This window comes from Coregonus lavaretus (genome assembly GCF_964263955.1).
Source record: "Coregonus lavaretus genome assembly, chromosome: 28".
Taxonomy (NCBI): Eukaryota; Metazoa; Chordata; class Actinopteri; order Salmoniformes; family Salmonidae; genus Coregonus; species Coregonus lavaretus.
In genome coordinates this window covers 27633688-27661499 of record NC_140015.1, presented here as the reverse complement: position 1 = coordinate 27661499, position 27812 = coordinate 27633688, and the positions used below count along the sequence as shown (strand labels likewise).

Genomic DNA, 27812 nt, shown 5'->3' with positions numbered 1-27812 from the left:
CATTATTAAAGTGGCCAGTGATTCCATGTCTATATAGGGCAGCAGCCTCTAAGGTACAGCATTGAGTAACCGGGTGGTATGAAAAATGTATGCATTCACTAAAACTGTAAGTCGCTCTGGATAAGAGTGTCTGCTAAATGACTAAAAATGTAAAATGTATCCGGCTAATGATGACTATTAAACAGTCTGATGGCCTTGAGATAGAAGCTGTTTTTCAGTCTCTCTGTCCCAGCTTTGATGCACCTGTACTGACCTCGCCTTCCGGAAGATAGCGGGGTGAACAGGCCGTGGCTTGGGTGGTTGATGTCCTTCATGATCTTTTTGGCCTTCCTGTGACATCGGGTGCTGTAGGTGTCCTGGAGGGCAGGCAGTGTGCCCCCGGTGACGCGTTGGGCAGACCACATCAACCTCTGGAGAGCCCTGAGGATGCGGGCAGTGCAGTTGTCGTACCAGGCGGTGATACAGCCCGACAGAATGCTCTCAATAGTGCATCTGTAAAAGTTTGTGAGGGTCTTACTGTCATGATTTAACTGGATTTGAACCCAAAGGCAGACAACTACACCGAGCCAGAGAAGGTTTATTTACAAAGTTCAATTTGTCCAGGTTTCCAAATAATAGGGGAAGAGCAAGTCCAGGTTTACAGGGAGGGTAACAGATCCAGGTTCAGAGCAGATGTGGTACCGTAATGTCCTAGTGTCCGTGGTGAGTCCAAAAGGGAGGTCCGGTAGTGGAAAGCAGGACGGTGGTGGCAGGAGTGAAGCGGAGGCAGGAGTCAGGTTCCAATAATCTGTGGCACAGGAGAAAAGTAACTAGAACAGGCCAAAAACACAAAGGGCGAAAACAGGCAGGTTGAGTCAACAGCGAAACTAACATGGTCGTCTTGACTATGATCTGACGATGAGTGGCTAGTTTGACCGGGTCTTAAAGGCTGAGGTGATTATGGTGAATGAGCTGCAGCTGGAACCCTGACTCCCGCACACCAGACTTCACTCCTGCAATCAAGGACAGACAGAGGGGAGGGGGAGAGCAGAGAGAGAGCTACCTAGCAGCAGTAGGCCTAACACTTAGGGGCTAAGCCTCTTCTTGAACACTAAAGTGACAGTTATAAATGTATGTGGGTATTACTGAAGGTGGCTCCCGATAGTGGCTAATATTTAACATGATACAATTGTAAAATAAAACAGAGAAAAGCCCAGGCATATAATTAAAACATTCTAAAGCGCATACATCAACTGGGCTGGTTTAGCAGCAATACATGTCATGTTGATATGATTTTCAGTTTGCTTCCACATGACTGGTTTCACATTCGTCTCCAGGGATCATAAGGAAAAATCTTTTTTTTTTTATTACAATCCCTTCTCCAAATGGATTCCTCATTTACCTAGCTCTTATCAACAGCTCTTACAGTGCATTCGGAAAGTATTCAGACCCTTTCCCTTTTCCCAAATGTTTTCCCCTCATCAATCTACACACAATACCCCATAATGACAAAGCGATAACAGGTTTTTAGAAATGTTTGCAAATGTATTACAAATAAAAAACAGAAATACCTTATTTACATAAGTATTCAGACACTTTGCTCTGAGACTCTAAATTGAGCTCAGGTGCATCCTGCTTTCATTGATCATCATTGAGATGTTTGTACAACTTCATTGGAGTCCACCTGTGGTAACTTCAATTGATTGGACATGCTTTGGAAAGGCACAAACCTGTCTATATAAGGTCCCACAGTTGACAGTGCATGTCAGTGCAAAAACCAAGCCATGAGGTCGAAGGAATTGTCCGTAGACAGCCGAGACAGGATTGTGTCGAGGCACAGATCTGGGGAAGGGTACCAAAATATTTATGCAGCATTGAAGGTCCCCAAGAACACAGTGGCCTCCATCATTCTTAAATGGAATAAGTTTGGAACCACCAAGACTCTTCCTAGAGCTGGCCGCCGGGCCAAACTGAGCAATCGGGGGAGAAGGGCCTTGGACAGGGAGGGGACCAAGAACCCGATGGTCACTCTGACAGAGCTCTAGAGTTCCTCTGTGGAGATGGAAGAACCTTCCAGAAGGACAACCATCTCTGCAGCACTCTACCAATCAGGCCTTTATGGTAGAGTGGCCGGACAGAAGCCACTCCTCAGTTTGCTAAAAGGCACCTAAACGACTCTCAGACCATGAGAAACAAGATGACACCAAGATTGAACTCTTTGGCCTGATTGCCAAGCGTCACGTCTGGAGGAACCTGGCACCATCCCTACGGTGAAGCATGGTAGTGGCAGCATCATGCTGTCAGGATATTTTTCAGTGGAAGGAACTGGGAGACTAGTCAGGATCGAGGGAAAGATGAACAGAGCAAAGTACAGAGAGATCCTTGATGAAAACCTGCTCCAGAGCGCTCAGGACCTCAGACTGGGGCGAAAGTTCACCTTCCAACAGGACAATGACCCTAAGCACACAGCCAAGACAACGCAGGCTCTGAATGTCATTGAGTGGCCCAGCCAGAGCCTGGACTTGAACCCGATGTAACATCTCTGGAGAGACCTGAAAATAGCTGTGCAGCAACGCTCCACATCCAACCTGACAGAGCTTGAGAGGATCTGCAGAGAAGAATGGGAGAAACTCCCCAAATACAGGTGTGCCAAGCTTGTAGCATCATACCCAGGCTCGAGGCTGTAATCGCTGCTGAAGGTGCTTCAACAAGTACTGAGTAAAGGGTCTTAAAACTTATGTAAATGCGGGGGGGGGGGGGGTTATATACATTTGCAAACATTTCTAAAAAACTGTTATTGCTTTGTCATTATGGGGTATTGTGTGTAGATTGATGAGGATGTTATTTTTTTAATCCATTTTAGAATAAGGATGCCAGCGTAGCAAAATGTGGACAAAGTCAAGGAGTCTGAAAACATATCGAATGCAACAACAAAAGTGTGTGTGAGAGAGCAAGAGAATAGCAATGACACAGCGGGCTTCCGACTCATCACCGTTTCCTCCATGGGACAATATTCTTATTACCCTTGTTTCTTTAGTGATGTGGACTCCATACATTTATTTTACATTTTTAGTCATTTAGCAGACACTCTTATCCAGAGCGACTTACAGTGAGTGAGTGCATACATTATTATTTTTTAATTTTTTCATACCCACAACCCTGGCGTTGCAAACGCCATGCTCAACCAACTGAGCCATTCCTTCCCCTACCCTGGGCCAATTGTGCGCCGCCCCATGGGTCTCCCGGTCGCGGCCGGCTACGACAGAGCCTGGATTCAAACCAGGATCTCTAGTGGCACAGCTAGCACTGCAATGCAGTGCCTTAGACCACTGCGCCACTCTGGAGTCCATACCACACCCACATCCGCCCAACCACTGGGTACAGATGTCAGTTCAACATTTAGTTTTTATTTACATTTGGTTGAGTTGTCAACTAATGTGAATTCAACAAAAATGTCACCATGTCATCAGGATTTAAGTTAAAAGTTGGGTGAAAAAAGAATCCAATCAGTTTTCCACGTTGATTCAATGTAAACACAGATTTTTCAAGGTTGAAATGAAGTTGAAACAACATTGATTCAACCAGTTTGTGCCCAGTGGGCACCCATGTCATGATGAATAGTTTCCACAAGGCTACAACAAGTTAAAAGGAAACGAGACAAAGTTCAAGTTAATTATAAAACGTTTTAATAAATACAACTGAGGTAGTGTCATTGGAATGGTTTGTTTCACAGTTTTGGTTATCAGTGTCGACACAATTAATTGTGGGTTCGTATGCAAGAAAAGTTCCACAGTTTTATCCAATTAACATACATTTCCAAATTAACAAAATATAAATTTGAATGCATCATACAGGTAGAACATTCAGAACAGTTCATGGATCAGTTTATATAATAGGCCAAATGTTTGGATTACTGGGACCCACAACAGTGATTAATAGCAAATAGTAGGTCTTGTATTTTCAGCACCATGGCGCACGTGTAGGCTATACAAGTCCGTGTAACCAGCACTATTCCGTCGGTTTAGGCTTGTGCCGTGTATTGTATTCAGTCCTTTTCGACCAGGCCCAACCCTAGAAAGTATTAGACCAAACAATGTTCTCCCGTCTCCCGTCCGCCAGCGGGAAAACATGAACTATTTTACGTTAACGATCAGTCCCATCTTTCACGAAACAAGCTCCAAGTTTCGGGAGAAATCTCCACTGAGTTCCCGGGACAGCCCCGTTTCCAACATTAGAGACCACAGCGTTTTATAGTGTCTTAACGCATATGCGGCCTCCTCTCGCTCTACCCAGCTAATACCTGGATAGTTTTGTGCATTGCGCATTCCTTCTGCTCGGTCACAAAAGTTTATTTATGAACCCAAATCAAAGCAAACTCTTCATTGTCGCTTCAAAATGCTGAAATGGCTCTTAACATGGGTACCGATGAGGCGAGGGAGTCCCCACCGACACCGTAGCAATTCACAGAGCTCAATATGAACGTATTTCTCCCTTGCTCCATTTTCGCTTTCTTGCAGGGGAGCAAGTCGGGCTCCGCGGCCGCTTTGCCCCGTCTCTTCCTGGTGTTACGGTCAGGCCTCGACGGGCCCCGGTTCTCCTTGTCTTCTCGACCTGCTGTTACACTGCAGTGCAGCGGGTGTGAGTTCGTTTCGTCCTCGGAGGATACTGCACTCTCCTGGGGCTGGGGGGTCGCGGGTAGTCCAGACCGAGACGAGGAAACCTCCCTCTCCAAACGGTCTCCAGTTGTTTCCTCCATCGATGACTCTTGCTGGACCAGCTCAGCTGCTGTCGTGGTTTCACAACTGGCCTGCGATGCGTGGTAGATATCCCGGGCGGACTGCATCACGAGAGTCAGCAGCAGGCTCCGATGGAGACGGTGTCCCCCGCGCTGGGCGCGCGAGCTGTACAGTTTGCCTAGAGCGTGGACCATAATCCTCTTAGCCTCAGCGCTGACCTCCATATTGTTTCTTATTGTTGATCTTAAAACGTTTAAAGACTCGTTAATTTGATTGCCAAAATGTTGGACTTTTCTTTACCGTTAGGTCCTAGCTTCTCTGAACTTCACACACATACAGACATAAACCTGCCTGTACAAGCCGCTTTATTATAACTTCGCTGACGTCAGTGGCTCGTTGTCATATGAGAGGTGTAAATTCCTCCATGAGCTCCTCCTACTGCCCCTATGCCAAAAACACCACAAGACGTGCGGAAAACGTGTAGTAGCCTCCTACACTATATTTAGACAACTATTTATGACTAGACAAATGTTTAGGCTGTGTTTATTTGTAACACATTTATGTTTGCATAATTGTGTCATTTGAACAACCGAATATCAATGCAAATCTGACTACTGTCAACAGTCCATACACTGTATAGGCTAATGAGAAACCAGAAACCTGAGAAACCAATGACATTCATAAAATATTGGTGCTATTTAGTTTTTGCATTGTCTCAGTATCACTAGGCTAATTGTGTGTGTGTGTTCGGTGTGTGACATCTATTGTTAAGTGGTTTGGAATTGCATTTAGTTCTCTTGTGTAAGTGCTAAATGGCATATTATTATTATTATAATTATTAAGTGGACTGCTGCTATCTTGAACATGTCTCTCTTGCAAAATAGATTAGCCTATAGGCTAATGAAAGGTTAAATGAAAAATTAACATTTGTGACTGTTCAAATTTTTTAAATTAATCCTTTTAACAAAAATGATATGGCTAAAAGGCTGACAGCCATGCCTCAACAGCCTTATATGACTCTGTCAACCACCGCATTCTTATTGGCAGACTAAATAGCCTTGGTTTCTCAAATGACTGCCTCGCCTGGTTCACCAACTACTTCTCAGATAGAGTTCAGTGTGTCAAATCGGAGGGCCTGTTGTCTGGACCTATGGCAGTCTCTATGGGGGTGCCACAGGGTTCAATTCTTGGGCCGACACTTTTCTCCGTGTATATCAATGATGTCGCTCTTGCTGCTGGTGACTCTCAGATCCACCTCTACGCAGACGACACCATTTTGTATACATCTGGCCCTTCATTGGACACTGTGTTAACAAACCTCCAAACGAGCTTCAATGCCATACAACAATCCTTCAGTAGCCTTCAACTGCTCTTAAACACTAGTAAAACTAAATGCATGCTTTTCAATCGAACGCTGCTAGCACCCGCCCACCCGCCCACCCGAATCACCACTCTCGACGGGTCTGACCTAGAGTATGTGGACAACTACAAATATCTAGGTGTCTGGTTAGACTGTAAACTCAACTTCCAGACTCACATAAAGAATCTCCAATCCAAAGTTAAATCTAGAATCGGCTTCCTATTTCGCAACAAAGCCTCCTTCACTCATGCTGCCAAACATGCCCTCGTAAAACTGACTATCCTACCGATCCTTGACTTCGGCGATGTCATTTACAAAATAGCCTCCAACACTCTACTCAGCAAATTGGATGTAGTCTATCACAGTGCCATCCGTTTTGTCTCCAAAGCCCCATACACTACCCACCACTGTGACCTGTACGCTCTTGTTGGCTGGTCCTCACTACATGTTCGTCGTCAAACCCACTGGCTCCAGGCCATCTATAAATCATTGCTAGGCAAATCCCCGCCTTATCTTAGCTCATTGGTCACCATAGCAGCACCCACCCGTAGTCTGCGCTCCAGCAGGTATATCTCTCTGGTCATTCCCAAAGCCAACACCTCCTTTGGCCGCCATTCCTTCCAGTTCTCTGCTGCCAATGACTGGAACGAATTGCAAAAATCTCTGAAGCTGGAGACTCTTATCTCCCTCAATAACTTTAAGCATCAGTTGTCAGAGCACCTTACCGATCACTGCACCTGTACACAGCCCATCTGAAATTAGCCCACCCAACTACCTCATCCCTATATTGTTATTTATTTTGCTCTTTTGCACCCCAGTATCTCTATTTGCACATAATCTCTTGCACATCTAGCATTCCAGTGTTAATACTATTGTAATTATTCTGCACTATAGCCTATTTATTGCCTTACCTCCATAACTTGCTACATTTGCACACACTGTATATATATTTTCTGTTGTATTTCTGACTTTATGTTTTTTTTTTACCCCATATGTAACTCTGTGTTGTTTTTATTGCACTACTTTGCTTTATCTTGGCCAGGTCGCAGTTGTAAATGAGAACCTGTTCTCAACTGGCTTACCTGGTTAAATAAAGGTGAAATAAAATAAAATAAAAATATTTAGCTGCTGGTATCAGGTCAAGACCACCAATCAAAACCATTATATAATGATTTTCTTCTGGGAAAAGCTGTGTTGATAACTTACTCTTGAATCTTCATGTTTTTCTTCTGCCACATTACTATAATATTACTCCAATGGGGGATGTTTCTCAGAGGTGATCGACAGATGCCCATATAAAGCACATCCGACAGGTAACCGAGGCGCGCGCGCTGCAGTGGAAAACCCGTGACGCGCGTGGGAGACCCTTGCTTCCGGTGGCCATATAAAGTGCGAACCATTAGGGATTGCGTCAGAATACATCTCCTTATATGGTGTTGTCACGACTGTGTGCTCTGTTTCCCTGAGCCCAAATATGGTCATCGGGAGCGTGCTTAATCCAGTGGTAGCGCGCTTGGGGTCAACTCAACTCATCTATTTTGGGATGCACATATTTTATTTTATTATTCTGGCAGCAAGGATGCCGCTAGAAATCGGACATTATTGATGAAAGGAGCAATCAAACTATCAGTCAACTGTCTCTGGATCAATCTTTTATTGGCCAAGAAAACTTTCTCCCTCAGCAAGCTTTCATTTTGCATCACATTTATATGGTTTCCTCAAGACCTAATACTTTATATTACATGAAAGGTAAACCAAACACTATGTGAAATATAAAAGTTGAGATAATGCAGTTTCATAAATGTTGATCCATGACAACGACAGGCCTATGCCTTGTTTTATTAATACAGAAAGAGGGTTTCAGATTGTGTTATTGTAATTAGCAATTTTTTTGTATTCCATCCATCCAAATCGCACCTCTAGTATTTCCCCCATCCTATCCTCCATCAGAACTCTTTGGTTCATGTCTAATATCATTTGTATGCATCATTTCATCAAGTCAAGGTCCAAATGGAACCAAAAAGCATTAATTTGATGAGCTGTGATTTGATTCACTTACTATGCACTCCCTTGACCACATTCCATTTGGTGCTCTCACTTTAAATTGTCCATCTTCATTACTGCAAAACTCCCCACAACAGAGTGAACCTTTGATAATGTCAAATTACAGCAGGTAGCAAACCTATAATTTACCAGTCAATCTAGTCAGTGGTATAAATATTTGGAAAAAAGGAGCAAAGCCACAAATCATTTGTTACAAACCTTTTATTAAGATAGTTTTTTTTAAATCCATGTTGACATTTATCTTAATGATTTTTCTTTACAGTAGTTAATGTGCAATTACCTTGAATAATATTGGGTCACAGTTAAGGGGTTTCACAAAGTTATTGGCACTTGGAACACAGAGAGAACAGAATGAGCAGTAGAGCACTGGCGCTACAGGGTCACAGAGGGCAAGGAGCAGGGATAGAGACATGGGGGACGCTACTGCACTGGTTTCAATAAGCTGTTTGTGGGTATATACCTCATGCTGAGAGTGCACAACTAACAATCCGACTTCTTTAGTGCCTCTATGTATAATATACAGTAAATATCTATACATATATTCATATTTATATATGTATATGTGAAAAAAGGTCCTTCGCCAAGCCTATACCACACTGGACACTGCCTTTGTTTGTCCATTCTCTTGAGGTGTGTGTGTGTTGGGGGAGGAGGGACATCTACCTGTAGGGATGGGGGGAGAATCAGCTTGAACTGTCCTGTCTCACACACACACGCAAACTTTATTTTCTGTTCCTCTGAAGCACAAGACTAGAGCTCAGACAAGTAACCCTCTCAAAAACACACAAAACTGAACTTTGATCACTTAGTAGCCAACTATGTCATTGACTATGGTCTGTGGGGGAAATACTGCCATCTGGTGGTGGCTCCAGGCAGTGCACTGGTCTGCAGTACCACATGTGAATAACAGGTGGTGAACAAGAGAGGATCTGACAGTGTCCATAATATCATGGGGTCTGTTCAGCAGGGTGAAATCAGACCTTGGTGAACAGGTTTAATAACAGGTGCAAAGTTTGGAATTCGAAACCTCTATAGCTCCGCACACCCACTACTACCCCCCCCCCCCCCCCAAAATCATTCCCCCCAATAGACAAGAGACAGTACAGTACCCTAGTCTGTCCCATCATCCTCCCCCTGGAAGAACCTCTCATGGAACCCTCATCACAAAAAAATATAAAAATATACGGTGCTCTGTCTAGCTATCGGTGCTCTGTCTAGCTATCGTATAATTATCCTTCTTTCCTTTTCCTGTTTTTTCTTCAGCAAGAAGTTGGCAAATCATTCACCACCTTCAATTAGTAGCATTTCTTTTAGGTCTCTACAGTACATGTTTCTTTAGAGAAAAGAGAAAACATAAGCAATACAAAAAATTGTTTTAAAATGAATATTTTTTTCTGTACAACAATCTGATGGAGAGAGTCTGTAGCATGACACCTCTCTCCCTAAACATCACCCCTCTTCCCTCCCCTTCAGTCACACTAACTCAGCAGCACATTAGGCCAGTACTTTAAGACCAAAGCAACCATCATCCTTATTCTCCTCCGACCTCTGATCTCTAGGCCAAATGCATGCTGGGAGCTCACACACACACACACACACACACACACCAGTCTCCATGACATCTCGACAACACAAAAGACAGAGTAAAAAATAACTAAAAAATATAAAAACAATCCTCTTTCATCCCTTCCACACTTTTACACAATCACAAACATCCTACTTAGGACATCACTAGACGAGCGTAGAAGAGTCAGCTCAACGGTCTTCTCAATATTTACAACTGGAGACATCCCAGTGCATCCCACATCCACAGATCTGAGACGCAGGCTATGTTCCAATACTCTCTAAATGCACCCTTCCTTTATTCCCTTCCCTGAAGTGCTTACATCAAGGAAACGGAGGAAGGATGCCGCTTAGAAGTATTTGAACAAGGCCATACCTTTGCATGACCCTAGGGTTGATTCTCCACACGACCCATCAAAACCCTTTATCAAAGGTGCAGGAACCATGGGTTCATCTCATATAAAAGGTGCTTCACCTCCCATTTAACATCTCCAGGAAGGTGCTTTGACTTCCCCTGTCAAGGAAAGTGCAGAACCATGTCAAACCACAAAAAACAGCATTGTCCATTTTGGATTTTCTAAACATGAGAGGGAGTTATACAACAGCAATCAGGACATAGAAATGTCATGCATAGAGGGGACCTGCTTCTCTGCCGTATGGATAAAAGTGAATTGCGTCCGCGCTATACATCACATTTCTATCTGAAGGCGTCTCACTGACACTTGTGAAGATATCTTTTTGATTGCGAAGATGGTGTAGGTCATCGTCCACATAGACAAGTGTCCCAGCAGAGGGAGTCTTAAACCAATCCAAAACACTACCAGGTGGAGGACACACACACTTAAAGCACACTCACCTACACATTAATCACACAGGAACAAATATGCTTTTCAGTCACATTCAAGGAATGAACAAACGCTTGCTCTCGCACATATATCAAGACTGTTAAAAACACACCCACACACTCCACCAGAATGCCAATCCCCCTGACCTCACCCCATCTCTCTTTGGGACACATGTGTTACACCTCTGTCTCCAGCAGAACGACCTACCACCTTTTACCACCCGTTCCACCCCCTCCTTCCCAACATCAACATAAGCAGGACCCACCCCTGCATATCCCATGTCGATTAAAAAGGCACATTCCATTATTCCAAATGTTTTCCGGTTGTTGAATCACCACCTCATGATGTGTAATGATGTCAGTAGTTTGCGTCGGAGCACGTTACTAACCAACACGGAGGAGGGGTTAGCTAGCTAGCACGATAGTTGCAGCAGTCAACCAGTCGATTCAAGCTGTGCATTTCTACATTTAGCCGTGATTTTCGAGTAAGCAGTTTAGCTAGCATAGTAGCGTCGCTAGCTCGCTAGCAAGCATAACATAGTCAGTCAGTCATCGTAGTCAACAGTCCAGCCACATAGATAGGCTTCTTGACCATTTCCATAGAGAAAAGAAGAGAAGATAATAAGCTATATTGGATTGCCGCAGGTAGAAAGTGCCCAGTTCTGTCTTAAAAACAGATATTTTTCAGTTCAATAGTTTGTCAAAACAAAAAACTCAAAAGGCTCTACTTTAAGACTTTTCTGACCACTTGATCAACACCATATTTTTATGCAAAAATAGCACTTTTCCTTACTTGCTTTTAAATCTTATTTTTTGGAGCAGGACTTTCTTTGCAAAAACAGCTGTTCAAAATACAATAAAACAGAAATTTAAAACCAATCCCTTTCTTTCTGTACACACCCACAGTTGTATAAATACATATTCAAAAGATATGACCGTCTTTTTCTGTTCCCCTTGGATTTCTTTACAATCATGGTACAACCTGTAGTCCCCATCTCTGGCTCCATAGCCTGTTACAAACAGAGAAACGAGCTGTGATCATAAAAGATACAAGAGAGTACATTAAAACTGAGGGCATGATCATTTTGTTCTGGTCACAGGAGGACTGGTGGGGTCGGGGTCTCTATCACTCCCTCCCTCCCCTTTTCTCTTTCTTTCATTCTAGAGAGAAACTACAGTCTCTCTCATATCCATAGAGTAAGTTATCTTTGTCGGTTTGTTTCTCCTCAAGAGGTTGGTTTACAATCGTTCAGACTGACATTGTGCGATGCTGCCGACATCTACATTCAAAACCAGGGGAATGTGTTTTGATATGGAGAGGGAGGAATTTGGTTCAAAAACCTAAACAGAGAATCAAAAAAATTGGGGAAAAAAACAAAACACCCCATCCCCATAAATCCATCACCCTCTCTCTACCCCATACCAACATACAGTAGAAACCATCTTGGAAGTTACGATTGCTTGGACTCTCGCTTTCAAAATTAAAGCATAACTTCCTGGTTAACATCCTGGTAACAACCCCGGTTTCCCCTAGCAACGTTTTAGAGTCACAAGTTGGGGGTGGAGGATCAAAAGGCTAAAGGGTCAGGGGGATGGGCCACACCACCAGAGGAGAAGAAAGAGGGGAGTACAGGGAAATATAGGTATTCATCATCGTCGTCTTCTAAACACTTCTGTACTCCACCTCCCCATCTAAAACAAAGTGCCTCCGTCGCTGCCCACCCCATGCAGCGATTCGCCGGACGAGCCGCCCGTCTCCGCGCCCTCCAGGGAGTTGGGTTCAAAGCCTGGCTCCGCCCCTATGGCATCAGCCTCCATCTTGGCGTCAGGGAGGAAGGCGGAGTACGCGTCGCCCTCGGCCATGAGCAGCTTCAGCTTGGGGATCCAGCTCTTGCGGACGACGCGGCGGGCGTTGGTGCACATGTCTGCCGCGATGGCGTTCATCTCGCTCTCCTTGAAGCTCGTGGCAAAGTTCTGGCTGTAGACTGATGGAGGGAAGGAGGAGAGAGAGGGGAGAAAGGAATGAGGGAGGGAGGGAAGGAGGGGAATAGAGAGAGAGTAAGGGAGAAAAGAGGAAAAGACCAGAGAGTTGATAAACCCAATCCTAAATCAGCCGTCAACTAACCAAAGGCACTTGTGTTTAAGTGAAACACTCACATTTGACTGCGTGCAACACTCTGTTGTCCAGGGGCTTGCGGCTGGGGTCGTTAGTGGAGGAGCGGATTCCTGTTCCACAGCTGTTAGCCAGAGTGTTCCTGACAGGGGAAAGAGTATAATGATACGTTTATAAACATATAGACATCCATCAACCGTTAATACACACACAGAGGCAGGTAGGCACATACACATCAGACGTATAAACACACATTTACATTTACATTTTAGTCATTTAGCAGACGCTCTTATCCAGAGCGACTTACAGTTAGTGAATACATATTTTTTTTTATACTGGCCCCCCGTGGGGGGGCCACATCAGACATATAAACACACACATACACATCAGACATATAAACACACACACATACACATCAGACGTATAAACACACACATACACATCAGACGTATAAACACACACACATCAGACATATAAACACACACACATACACATCAGACGTATAAACACACACATACACATCAGACGTATAAACACACACACACATCAGACATATAAACACACACATACACATCAGACATATAAACACACACACACATCAGACATATAAACACACACATACACATCAGACGTATAAACACACACACACATCAGACGTATAAACACACATCAGACATATAAAACACACACACATACACATCAGACGTATAAACACACACACACATCAGACGTATAAACACACATCAGACATATAAAACACACACACATACACGTCAGACGTATAAACACACACACGTCAGATGTGCGAGAGAGAGAGAGACACACACACACACACACACTAACCTGTCGAAGAAGGCAGCCAGCAGCCTCCTGAGCAACACCTTGTGTCTGGTCCCTGCACTCACATGACAGTTCATCAGCTGGGCTCGAGATATGAACACACACGTACCTGCAGACACAGACACACATTAGTGAGAATCAACAACAAAAGCAAACACACAGAACAGTGTTACCATGGACTACTCCAGACACTACTCCTATTGAGTTTCAACACACACACCTGGATATACCCCCATACACCACACACACCATCCGTTAAACACACACAGACAAGTCCTGTTTACACACACACACACACCATCAAAGAAGAACACACTAACACAGACACTGAAACATAGACCCAAACACACACATCCTGGGTCTGACTGCATGATAAACAAACAAGCAGCAGGCCAAACACATGGGAATACTTGACTGTGGTCCACATTTAGACTGACAGTACACTCCAGGACAACATGGCAGTGTAATGCAACATAGGCATGCTCCCAGAGAGGCTTTCACGTGGCTAATATTAACCACACTGTCCCATGCCTCATCTCTTACATATGGTCATCTCACAGTATGGACCACCCTCATAGTGTAGTGTAGAACCAGGCCACGTCCCATTTCACTACTCATGTAAGGACCACTCTCATAGTGTAGCGTAGAACCAGGCCACGTCCCATTTCACTACTCATGTAAGGACCACTCTCATAGTGTAGCGTAGAACCAGGCCACGTCCCATTTCACTACTCATGTAAGGACCACTCTCATAGTGTAGCGTAGAACCAGGCCACGTCCCATTTCACTACTCATGTAAGGACCACTCTCATAGTGTAGCGTAGAACCAGGCCACGTCCCATTTCACTAGTCATTTAGGACAACTACCACAGTAGACTATACAGTGTGTGTATAGTATACACTGAGTGTACCATTAAGAACAACTTCCTAATATGGAGTCGCAACCCCCCTTTTGCCCTCAGAACAGCCTCAATTAATCATGGCATGGACACTCCAAGGTGTCGAAAGCATTTCAAAGGGATGCTGGCCCATGTTGACTCCAATGCTTCCCACAGTTGTGTCAAGTTGGCTGGATGTCCTTTGGGTGGTGGACCATTCTTGATACACACAGGAAACTGTTGAGCATGAAAAACCGAGCAGCGTTGCAGTTCTTGACACAAACCGTATCCCATTCCAAGGCACTTACATATTTTGTCTTGCCCATTCACCCTCTGAATGGCATATATACACAATCCATGTCTCAATTGTCTCAAGGCTTAAAGATCCTTTTTTAACCTGTCTCCTCCCCTTCATCTACACTGATTGAAGTGATTTTAACAAGTGACATCAATAAGGGATCATAGCTTCACCTGGTCAGTCTGTCATGGAAAGAGCAGGTGTTCTTAATGTTTTGTACACTCAGTGTGTACTATCTTAATTTGATCACTCTGTTGTTGCAGACAATTTCCCTGCGTAGCAGAAAATGCAAACTTGTAGTGTATTCAAGGTTTAAAAAGGCTTCTAAAGTTTGTAATTTCCACTTTAACATTTCAGATTTGATTTGCCCTGACGAAAAATCTAGCAACCCCTACAAAATGTCCATTAATTATAATCCTCATAATAATTCAAATGTCCTGTTGCTGCAGGATTAGTTTCCTGCTGTTCAAATTAAGATAGCACATATTTAACAAAGCCACATTCCACTTCGGTCCCTAGACCCTTCTCTGACCTTTCTCCTACTCCAGTTCTGAAATGACTGAATAGATCCACACACACATACTGACCTGAGACGAGCTCTAGTTTCTCTGCGGGGTCACCCTCCTCGTACAGTTTGGGGTGGCAGCGGTTGCCTATCTGTGTGATGAGCTCAGCGGGGAGAGACGACAGGTCCTGGCGACCCCGCATACGACCCCGGGTCTCTGAGTGGTCCGGCAGGGCCTCCACACGCTCACCAGCTACCAGAGGGAGAAAGACAGAGACACACACACAACATCAGTACACGTGTCAGATCTGTCTGGTCTGACCTTTACACACACACAGGTCGGTACCTGCGGCGCCCACGTTGAGCATGCTGTACATGGTGTACATGTTACAGATCTGCCTGTACTGCTCCTCCGTCTGGTCCTCCGTCACCTCCTCCTCTTCCTCCTCGTCATGGTAACTGATAGGCGAGTCACTGGTGTAGGCGCTCATCGTGCCCGGGCTGGCGCCCTCCGATGCCACGTTGCCCATGGAGACCACACTCCCGTTGGACCCGCTACCGTGACCCCCGACCACTGATCCTTGCCCCGCCCCGCTGGCGCCCATCCCCATGGCCAGTGCCAGCGCCCCCGAGCTCTGGATGGCACTCCCTCGCACGGACTCCTGGGAAAAGCGGGCGGCTTTCCTGGACCCGCCTCCCCCTGAGCCCCCTCCGCCCCCGTCTCGGCTGCTGCCGCCCTCCCACAAGCGCTTGGCCACAGGGGTGCACACCACCGAGTAGGGTGAGGCTTCTGATTGGTTGCCCTGCTGCTCCGTCTTCACCCGCGACACGAGGGGGAGGGGCGTAAGGCAGGAGGCGGGCCGACTGCTGGTCCCCGCGGCAACAGTTTGAGTGACAGGGCTCTGGGGTTCGGAGGGTGGAGCCTCCTCGGCCTGCAGGCCCTGGGAGTCACAGCTGGGCGAGGAAACCTGGAGGAGAAATATGGAGAGAATACATTTATCAATAGGTTATTATGGAAATATAAATATATATATACCGTATATGTAAATACTTGCAATGATTGCGATAAGTGGTTGTTTACGCATCTTAGTTGAATGTTGAATGAAAGTCGCTCTGGGAACGTCTGCTAGTGTTCCGCTAAAAGTGTTAAAACGTATCTATCAGGGTTTACGAAAATGTGGCGCCGGACATTTGACCGGCAACATTTAAATTTACCGGACATTTGAGAAATTTACCGGATCCATTAGGGCGTCCACCCACGGTGCTCAGAATGACATAAATCACATTTAGAATATGATCTTTCATATTAACAGAACATGCAAGTCGAGGATGCAACGATGTCCTTCTTAACAAATTATGATGTGCACTTTGAACAAGTTAGAATAACTGTCCACATGTACTTTTCCTCAGCCAACAAGATGAGTAACCAACAGAAACATCACTAGCGTCTGTCAATCTACTATAGCAGAAAAGTTCTGGCTACCTATTCTATTGGTCAGCTTGTTGAGAAAGAAATAGTCTATTCCAAACAGACTCTGGGACAGTTGTGGGATGACAGATCCTAAATCAGATCCAAATCCATTTATGTAGCCTAGGCTACATAAAACAACTTTAAAAAGCAATGAGTGATGCAACAGATCAGAACATTTTGCTTAAAATGTTTTTCACATTAAAAGCACAGCAATGTGTACAAGGTAGTAGGCCACGCACGAATGTTCGTTCCATAACGCAATTAGCAGGAAAACACCATTGTCAAAAGGGCACTGCACAGGCGAGCGGTTTCATGTGACAGATATGAAAATATATGTTAGAAATTTAGAAAGAGAGGAGATCTAATAGGCTACTTTGAAGCAAGATAAGACACACCTCATAATATGTATTAAAACATTCAGGTTTCAAACCATTAAGTACTGTATATGTTTTCTAAATGCATACTGCCTCCAGCTCATTGCAGTGGTGTGTGACGCGGTGATGAAGCCTGCCTTCCGTTGCCGTTTGATGCGTTCAAAGCAACTAGGAACTCGGAAATCTCTGACTTCTGACTTCAGTGCGTTCAAGACAACTGGGAACTGGGAAGAAAACAAGCTCCGACTGGGAAAAATAGTTTTGAACGGTCATCCAACTCGGAATTCCAACTCGGGAACTCAGGCCTCTTTCTAGAGCTCCGACTTTCCGACCTGAAGATCACTGACGTCATCATTTGACCTCGTATTTTAAGATACTGTACACACGAATATACTGTACACACGCACCAGTTTACTTCCACTAAATTATGCAGATGACCCTATAGACCGATAAGCATGACCAGTCAAATATATTTCCATTGACTGGTAATTCCAACCAATGAATAGGCAAAAAAGCATTATTTCGCAATGGGATTATTTCTTCTCTCGGGCAGTTGGCTGGCACTAATTAAAATATTTGGCGGACTAAAGCCGGCTATTACAGGCTAACGGAAACCCTGGTATGTGTCTGTATTATTCAACGACCTCAATAAACACAGCATAATGACACAACCTGTGGTCACTGTGTGCGATTGTGATGCAGGCCAAGCCTCCTCTTTGGAGGAGGCCTCCTGTCCACCTCAACATTAAAGGAAAACTCCACCCAAAAACTATCTTTTGGTATTTGTTTCATTAGTCTATTGTTGATATAGTCCCAAAATGTTTTGCAGCCGGTATCATATGATGCAAAATCCATCATAAAGGCTGCATTTCTGTATTTTGAAAGTTATATATCTTGAAAACGTGATTGCTGACATGCAAAACATTGGACTATATCAACAATGGACAAATGAAACAAATATCAAATGATCGTTTTTGGGTGGAGTTTTCCTTTAAGCATGCTTGGGTTGTTAAAAAGGCTACATAAAACCCATGTATTATTACCTTGAGGAAGAACTCAGTGCCCTTCTCCATGATCTGCTGGATCTGCAGGAAGCCTGCGGTGTACATGAGGAGGAACTGGTCCCCCACCGTCATGCTGAGGCGGCCTGTGTAGCAGAAGGCCAGGATCTGCTGGAAGCTCTGGGGCTGGACGGCCGGGGGTAGCTCCACCACCGTGGGGGTCTTGGAGCCACTGCCTCCCCCAGTGCTGAACAGGTCCCGGAAGTAAGAGCTGCTGGCCGCAAGCACGGCACGGTGAGCCTGGAGGAGAGGGAGGGAGGAGTAAGAAGATACTATAGAGTTAAGAGTTATATAAGGAATGTTTACTTTGTTTGAATGATACATTTATTTAAAAACTGTGTGGTTGACCAATAATGGCAAGTCATGAAGGGCAATGGGATAATAAACTCATAACAATCAAGCTGTTACCGCCGGGATAGATTGATAGATGCATAATTGGTCTAGTACACAATTCACACAGTAATATCCCACCTTGAAGGCGTGTCCCTTGACGACCACGGAGACGTCACAGTAGAGCCCCTGGAGACGCTGCTCGTTCAGACACTCCAGGACGTTGTTGCCAAAGTTAGGAATCGCCATCTGAAGGGTCTGGGCCATGGTGCGCTACGCACACCACCACAGGGTCTGGAGGGAGAGGGATAGAGAGGGAAAGAGATATCAGCAACATATTTTTAAAAAGAGCCAACTAAATCATTTACCAATCACTGCATGAGGCTGACCCGTTTTCCCCAACCTAATGAAGCAACAAACAGTAATGCCCTGTACTTAGCCAATATGATGGATTCCAACACCATTGGTAACTACACTGAACAAAAATATAAATGTAACATGTAAAGTGTTGGTCCCATGTTTCATGAGCTGAAATAAAAAATCCCAGAAATGTGCACAAATTTGTTTACATCTCTGTTAGTGAGCATGTCTCCTTTGCCAAGATAATCCATCTACCTGACAGGTTCGGAATATTAAGAAGCTGATTCAACAGAATGATCATTACACAGATGCACCTTGTGCTGGGGACAAGGCAGGTAGCTTAGTGGGTAAGAGCGTTGTGCCAGTAACCGAAAGGTCGCTGGTTCTAATCCCCGAGCCGACTAGGTGAATAATCTGTCGATGTGCCCTTAAGCAAGGCACTTAACCCTAATTGCTCATGTAAGTCGCTCTGGATAAGAGCGTCTGCTAAATGACACAAAAAAAAAAAAAAAAAAAAAAATATTAAAGGCCACTTTAAAAATGTGCAGTTTTGTCACACAACACAATGCCACAGATGTCTCAAGTTGAGGGAGCGTGCAATTGGCATGCTGACTGCAGGAATGTCCACCAGAGCTGTTGCCAGAGAATTGAATGTTTATTTCTCTACCATAAGCTGCCTCCAACGTCATTTTAGAGAATTTGGCAGTACGTCCAACCAGCCTCACAACCGCAGACCACGTGTAACCACGCCAGGACCTCCACATCCGGCGTCTTCACTTGCGAGATCGTCTGAGACCAGCAACCCGGACAGCTGACGAAACTGAAGAGTATTTATGTATTTTGTGGGGACAAACTCATTCTGATTGGCTGGGCCTGGCTCCCCAGTGGGTGGGCCAATGCCCTCCAAGGCCCACCCTTGCTTGCACCCCTGCCCAGTCATGTGAAATCCATAGATGAGGGCCTACTGAATTTATTTCAATTGACTGATTTCCTTATATGAACTGTAACTCAGAAAAATCTTTGAAATTGCTGAGTTTATATTTTTGCTCAGTATAACTAGTAACATGGTACTAGCGGTGCATGTTACAATCAATCAATGAGAAACCACTAGGAAGGAAGGCCTAATTATCGAGTAATTTAACTATTATTACCATCTCATTTCTAAGGAAACCAGGTAAATAGAGGTCTGTAAAATAAAGCCAGACCATAGCATCCATCATACAGAGAGGAAATCGTATCAGTTCAACTCTAACCTGAACAGTAGTGGACAGCACCCTCCAATGGACTAAACATGTTTAGTGATGATACCCATTTTGGAAGCAACTGAAGTGAACCCAATTCTTTCATATTGGTCATTCAGACAAAGTGAAACATTTTACAGTGTGTTTTGAACAGAAAGGAGACCCTTAAAATCCTATTTGAAAAAGCCTACTTATCCATATGTAGCAAATTTCACTGCCCATGCACACACACACACACACACACACATCTTATTCTGAAAACTGAAAGCATATCACTTCTATCTGCTATTTATATAGGCCTAAAACTGTCTAAACCCCATTCAGAGACGTTATTTGATTGTAAAATATGTGTTTACATCCGACTGCGTAAATAGCCTACTCCTACAGTACTACAATGTGGTTTGTTTGAATTGCCCATAACCTATTCTCTCAAACATAGAACAACCTAAACCCGCAGCCCTCTATTTGATAGGCCTATGCTCAAAGGTCAACAGAAAATGAAAGGTCTGTCATTCCTCTTGACAACAGCATATGGAATAACCTACATCTCAATACTATGAAATGGCATCCTTTCCTTATGTCCCCTCTTTCACCTGCAATGATATGTAAAGACATGTGAGGATGAAGGAGGAGACAAAGACAGTGAGCCACTCTGGACTATTAAGATGCACCCTTAAAGGTTCAGTGTAAGCGCCTCCCCTCCCACTATCTCTGCAGCTCCGCAAAGACATCCACCTCAGTAACCCCATAACGACCATAAACAGCACAGACATCCACCTCAGTAACCCCATAACGACCATAAACAGCACAGACATCCACCTCAGTAACCCCATAACGACCATAAACAGCACAGACACCCACCTCAGTAACCCCATAACGACCATAAACAGCACAGACATCCACCTCAGTAACCCCATAACGACCATAAACAGCACAGACATCCACCTCAGTAACCCCATAACGACCATAAACAGCACAGACATCCACCTCAGTAACCCCATAACGACCATAAACAGCACAGACATCCAACTCAGTAACCCCATAATGACCATAAACAGCACAGACATCCATCTCAGCTAACCCCACAACGACCATAAACAGCACAGACATCCACCTCAGTAACCCCATAACGACCATAAACAGCACAGACATCCACCTCAGTAACCCCATAACGACCATAAACAGCACAGACATCCACCTCAGTAACCCCACAACGACCATAAACAGCACAGACATCCACCTCAGTAACCCCATAACGACCATAAACAGCACAGACATCCACCTCAGTAACCCCACAACGACCATAAACAGCACAGACATCCACCTCAGTAACCCCACAACGACCATAAACAGCACAGACATCCACCTCAGTAACCCCACAACGACCATAAACAGCACAGACATCCACCTCAGTAACCCCATAACGACCATAAACAGCACAGACATCCACCTCAGTAACCCCACAACGACCATAAACAGCACAGACATCCACCTCAGTAACCCCATAACGACCATAAACAGCACAGACAACCGAGAAGCAGTCCTGTTACATCAACTTTTTATCGTCTATGAATCAGTACCCAAAGCCAAATTCCAGCTATCAGCTTGTAAGCACTGTCACATATAGTGGTTCCACTGCATGGTGCTGGCTACACCAGCATTGTTGGGGGTTTGATTCCTACACGGGCAGCGGGCCACCCATACTGAACGCGTCACTGTCAACTAGTCACTTTTCATAAAAGCATCTGCTTTGCTAACTGATGCTATAGGCTATTATTGCATACATTACACATGCATGTTCAAGCATGCATCTATGCAACTACGCACGCAGTCACCCGCATATAGACTACTCCATAAACTACACACACACAAAAGCTGCCATTGACGTGGGTGGATACTATGTGGCAGCATTAACAGACAGTTAGAATCTTCTCACCCAGTGAAACGCAAGATTACCCAAGTCTGACTAATACATTAAGGGTGAAGTAAGCAGCCCATCATATAACTCCTTGATTTGGGATCCAGTCAGCCACACTGGTAAAACAAACACTCTCTTTGTCTCTATCCCTCTCGCAAAAACACAGATGAGCACACACACACACCATCGCAAACAAACACACACACACACTCACACACAGACACACTAAACAATACTGCCTGTTTACAGTTTGGCAGGACAAACACACATAGAATAGAATGAAGCCTGGGTGTGTTTGCAGAGTTTGCACTGAGAGAGCGAGAGAGACCAAGGAGGGTAGGAGAGGGGCCTGAACAAGGGCTGTCCCCAGCAAAGGGGTCATGCCAGGCACAGCAGCCAGGTTAGAGGGCAGAGGAGGAGAAGTTCAGTTCACCCACTGCCTCACATCTCATACCAGGCAGCGGAGTCAGTAACAAAACTAGGTCACACAGTGTCAACATAAGAGCCAGTCTTTTCATAGGAGCCTCAAGAAAGTTTTGCCAGCATTTAAATGCAGCCACAGCTTATGCGATGTTGTGATGGACCAACATATTTGTGATCTTATAGAAAATAACATTTTCCAGTTTATCCACCCTCCTAGACTATAGTCTGTGAAAACACCAACTGCTAAATTAATTTAGATTGCCTTACAGATTATTAGAGAGGGTTGCATGGGTAGTGGCCAGCAGCATACCACCCTGCATCCCACTGCTGGCTTGCCTCTGAAGCTAAGTAGGGTCCTGGTCGGTCCCTGGATGGGAATAGGGGGCATTTCGATCTGGTCTAAGGAGATCCCAATGCACCAGGGCAGTGATTGGGGACATTTCCCTGTGTAGGGTGCCGTTTTTCAGACAGGACGTTAAGCGGGTGTCCTGACTCTCTGTGGTCACTAAAGATCCCATGGCACTTATTGTAAGAGTATGGGTGTTATGTTAACCCCGGTGTCCTGGCTAAATTTCCAAACTGTCTAAATTTCCAAACTGGCCCTCACACCATCATTGAAACTTAATCATCCCCAGCTTTCAATTGGCTCATTCATCCCCCCTCTTCTCCCCTTTAATAATCTCCAGGTCGTTGCTTTAAATTAGAATGTGTTTTCAGTAAATGTACCTGGTAAAATAAGGGTTAAAAAAATAAGGTGCTGGCACAACTATTTTATAGGCATTTCCTGGTTTCAAACCCCATGTCTACTGTAAGGATATAACTTGCCTGCTATGCTGTAGCCTGCTATGCTGTAGCCTGCTATGCTGTAGCCTGCTATGCTGTAGCCTGCTATGCTGTAGCCTGCTATGCTGTAGCCTGCTATGCTGTAGCCTGCCATGCTGTATCCTGCTATGCTGTAGCCTACACACAATGCAACTATCAATTCAATGTTTACTTTTCTTCTTGAAGGGCTACTGACCATCATTGAAATACATTGTTCATCGTTTCAATGAACTGGAGTAGCATGCAAATTGAGATTGGCATGCTCATATTGATCACATCGAAAACTGTTCCCGAACCACATTAATTAAATACCAATTAAATTAAACAGTTCAACGCAAACCTCTTAAGTGATAGCTAGCTGTTACTAGCTACAAATGGTATCTCCCGTGAGTTGCGTTTTGACCAGGATGCAATATCAAACGGCGGCGATAGCTGTCTGTGTACGGAGATGACCGCCGCGCCGTGTGCCAGTCTGCCCGCTCGGAGTGCTCCACTGGCACGGGCCGGGGGGCAGCAGAGAATAGCAGTGAATGCAACAACACGCGATCCAGGAGCACCACGGCGTTTGCCAGCTTTCAAAAAAGTATATCGATATAATAAAGGACTTTAATCAGTTTGAAAAAGTCCACATCTGTCGCTTTTAGTCCCGTCTTTCATCGCAATATACGCATCCCATCCGCAGGCCTGTGAATCCGGTGCCTGTCAGGACTAGCTAAGCTAGCAAGCTAACATAGCACTGCTCAAATATTTTGGGTTCGCCCCAGCGCACCATCCACCTCATGCACTCAGACAACCGCAGTTTCCGCTGCTTCCGCGATTATCCACGAATAATTAAAAACAACCGATTGTCACAAACTGTATCGATGAGTTTGACAGTTGTCCCACTGTGCCCGCTATCAATTCCAAATCGTATTTATTTAAATATTTTTGGGATGGGGAAATGACTCCCACTGCTATACTCCATTTTACCGACATCAACAGGTCATCTCAGGACACGCAGCAACTGAGGGCGAGCCAGACCGAACCAGTGCGGCACAGAAAAGGGGGGTTCCAAGTCGATGGACAAGACATCAATTTAACCACTTCTCACCAATGTGATAGATGGCCCAAATCTTTGTGTCTGAAACGTACACTTATTTTAATCGTTTAGCTCACGTTAATTCTTAAATTTGACGGTACATTAAAATAATTGATCGTGCACAGGAAAAAGTTTTCGATCATATGCCGAGGAGAAAGTAGTCACAAAGAGGCATGTGGGGCTCGGAAGTCGCAAGCCGGTGAGGTGTTTAAAGTTTATGATTGTGCCATCCTCTTACCAACCCATCCCCCATCGCACACCTTTCCCAAAACAATAGTTTACCCCCACGAAACATTCCGAACCCATCTGAAATCTGCCCCAAACCGCGGTGCCAACTAGGGACACCGGCCTAGCCCCCCCCCCCCCCCCCCCCACCCATCCTCGTACGACCCCGACAGACTACCTCATTCTCCAACAGACACTCACCCCCTAACTGGGAAACTGATGCAAAGCGTTTCAATGGAGGATTCGATAGCCCTCTCCCCGCTCTCTCTTGCTACAGGCAGCCATTCGTTGTGAGCAATGGCGAGACGCCGATCGCAGAGCTATCGAGGGCGGAGAGCCGAGTCACCGATCGCGCAGAACAGAAACACATGCATGACGCGCTCATCATTCAATCGTATGATCGTCTCAAGCGCAGCCTCAATTTGGGGAGACCTATCCCACGGCGTGATGTGTTTGCGCATTGGCACAGCAGCGAGCAGAAACCGCCGCTCTCCCTTCTCCCTGTGCTGTGTGTGAGATAGAAATGGGAAAGTAGGCCGTGTGTGCGTGCGTGCGCGTACGCGTGTGTCTAGACTACATTAACTAAGGTGAACCCAGTGCGTGCACAGAATAAATAATTATGCCTGCAAATAACGGGGAATCAAATAAAACGAATAAATAATATTTTGCTTACAGAGAGATGGAGCCCTGTGTTCTACCACTGCATGGCTGAGTTGGACCTGCTTTATAGCCTATGTAAGCTATTTTATGGGGATTTTTGGGGGGTTGTTTTCTTTGTATCATTCATCCCCAATAGTTGTATTGGCAGTCAATCATATTCAGGCTACACTGTAAAAAGTAACTGCCTAACTCATTAAAGAAATTGAGTAGTGGCTACTCAAACATCTCCAACTGTCAGTAGAACACAAATCATAAAAGTGGTACTAACTCATACAGTGAGGGAAAAAAGTATTTGATCCCCTGTACGTTTGCCCACTGACAAATAAATGATCAGTCTATAATTTTAATGGTAGGTTTATTTGAACAGTGAGAGACAGAATAACAACAAAAAAATCCAGAAAAACATGTCAAAAATGTTATAAATTGATTTGCATTTTAATGAGGGAAATACGTATTTGACCCCCTCTCAATCAGAAAGATTTCTGGCTCCCAGGTGTCTTTTATACAGGTATCGAGCTGAGATTAGGAGCAAACTCTTAAAGGGAGTGCTCCTAATCTCAGTTTGTTACCTGTATAAAAGACACCTGTCCACAGAAGCAATCAATCAATCAGATTCCAGACTCTCCACCATGGCCAAGACCAAAGAGCTCTCCAAGGATGTCAGGGACAATATTCTAGACCTACACAAGGCTGGAATGGGCTACAAGACCATCGCCAAGCAGCTTGGTGAGAAGGTGACAACAGTTGGTGCGATTATTCGCAAATGGAAGAAACACAAAAGAACTGTCAATCTCCCTCGGCCTGGGGCTCCATGCAAGATCTCACCTCGTGGAGTTGCAATGATCATGAGAACGGTGAGGAATCAGCCCAGAACTACACAGGAGGATCTTGTCAATGATCTCAAGGCAGCTGGGACCATAGTCACCAAGAAAACAATTGGTAACACATTACGCCGTGAAGGACTGAAATCCTGCAGCGCCCGCAAGGTCCCCCTGCTCAAGAAAGCACATATACATTCCCGTCTGAAGTTTGCCAATGAACATCTGAATAATTCAGAGGAGAACTGGGTGAAAGTGTTGTGGTCAGATGAGAACAAAATGGAACTCTTTGGCATCAACTCAACTCGCCGTGTTTGGAGGAGGAGGAATGCTGCCTATGATCCCAAGAACACCATCCCCACTGTCAAACATGGAGGTGGAAACATTATGCTTTGGGGGTGTTTTTCTGCTAAGGGGACAACTTCACTGCATCAAAAGGACAATGGACGGGGCCATGTACCGTCAAATCTTGGGTGAGAACCTCCTTCCCTCAGCCAGGGCATTGAAAATGGGTCGTGGATGGGTATTCCAGCATGACAATGACCCAAAACACACGGCCAAGGCAACAAAGGAGTGGCTCAAGAAGAAGCACATTAAGGTCCTGGAGTGGCCTAGCCAGTCTCCAGACCTTAATCCCATAGAAAATCTGTGGAGGGAGCTGAAGGTTCGAGTTGCCAAATGTCAGCCTCGAAACCTTAATGACTTGGAGAAGATCTGTTTTGTTGTTATTCTGTCTCTCACTGTTCAAATAAACCTAGCATTAAAATTATAGACTGATAATTTCTTTGTCAGTGGGCAAACATACAAAATCAGCAGGGGATCAAATACCTTTTTCCCTCACTGTAAACATCATTTATATGAACATGATCAGAGTTTTGTCTGGTCATGAAAAACTCAGGGACCTATTAATGACACATGTAAAACCATAATGTTAGTCTCTCACCAAGAGAATCACCTACCCATCACCATGTCTCAGACGTGTATCCCATCTTCTACTTCTTGTCTCCTTCCCTTAATAACCTGAACAGATCTGAGCACACAGGATATGTGGAAGCAATAGGTATTTCACATCTGTGCAGACGAAAGGAAGGAGAAAAGGAGGGGAAGCCACTTCAGTTTATTGGGATGCATCCTGGCAGGGATTACATCTCTCTCTACTGATCCATACAGAGATAAATACATCCAATACACAAACCACTAACCAGAGTACTGAAATAAACAAGACACTGTGGAGACAGGCAGAGCAGAGCAGCATCTGGGTAGATGATAGTTATGATGATGATGGTGGAGCTGACAACAGCGTTGATGTTGATTTAGTTACTGTTCACTCTTCAAAAAAAGGGTTCCAAAAGGGTTCTTTGTGGAGGGATAGGGTTCTACCAAGAACCGTTTTGATCAGAAGAAACCTTTTTGGAGTACAATTGTTTGTAAGGAAAAGGGTTCTACCTCGAATCTTTAACATCCTAAGAACTGTTTTTAGAAGAAAGGGTTCTTTGATGATTATTTGGAAGGCAAGAAGGGTTCTACATAGAACCATATATAATTGTTCCCAGCATGCTCTATAGCAGGGAGATTTCAGAATGGTTTGTTTTACTGTAATATCTGTGTTTATGCATGTACACTGAACAAAAATATAAACGCAACATGCAACAATTTCAAAGATTTTACTGAGTTACAGTTCATATAAGGAAATCACTCAATTTAAATAAATAAATTAGGCCCTAATCTATGGATTTCACATGACTGGGAATACAGATATGCATCTGTTGGTCACAAATACCTTTAAAAAAAGGTAAGGGATTGGATCAGAAAACCAGTCAGTGTCTGGTGCGACCACCATTTGCCTCATGC

At 44.6% G+C, this 27812-nt stretch overlaps 2 protein-coding genes across 3 annotated transcripts; both read right to left on the bottom strand.

Moving 5' to 3' along the window:
• Positions 1-3654: 3654 nt before the first annotated feature.
• Positions 3655-5039, bottom strand: LOC311103480 (immediate early response gene 2 protein-like). The gene has a single exon (XM_084145046.1). It carries the CDS (start codon positions 4937-4939, stop codon positions 4370-4372), a length of 570 nt encoding a protein of 189 aa, XP_084001172.1. The 5' UTR covers positions 4940-5039; the 3' UTR covers positions 3655-4369.
• A 6322-nt stretch (positions 5040-11361) lies between these two features.
• Positions 11362-24879, bottom strand: LOC311103649 (nucleus accumbens-associated protein 1-like). Of its 2 annotated transcripts, none has more exons than XM_084145258.1 (8): positions 24685-24879; positions 18558-18710; positions 18069-18326; positions 15527-16148; positions 15263-15433; positions 13503-13608; positions 12704-12801; positions 11362-12531 (listed from the first exon to the last, which is right to left on the bottom strand). In XM_084145258.1, exons 2-8 carry the CDS (start codon positions 18681-18683, stop codon positions 12239-12241), a joined length of 1674 nt encoding a protein of 557 aa, XP_084001384.1. In that variant the 5' UTR covers positions 18684-18710; positions 24685-24879; the 3' UTR covers positions 11362-12238. The 2 variants fall into 2 exon arrangements, with proteins under 2 accessions (XP_084001384.1, XP_084001385.1); XM_084145259.1 differs by lacking the exon at positions 24685-24879 and adding an exon at positions 23521-24161.
• Between the last annotated feature and the right edge of the window lie 2933 nt (positions 24880-27812).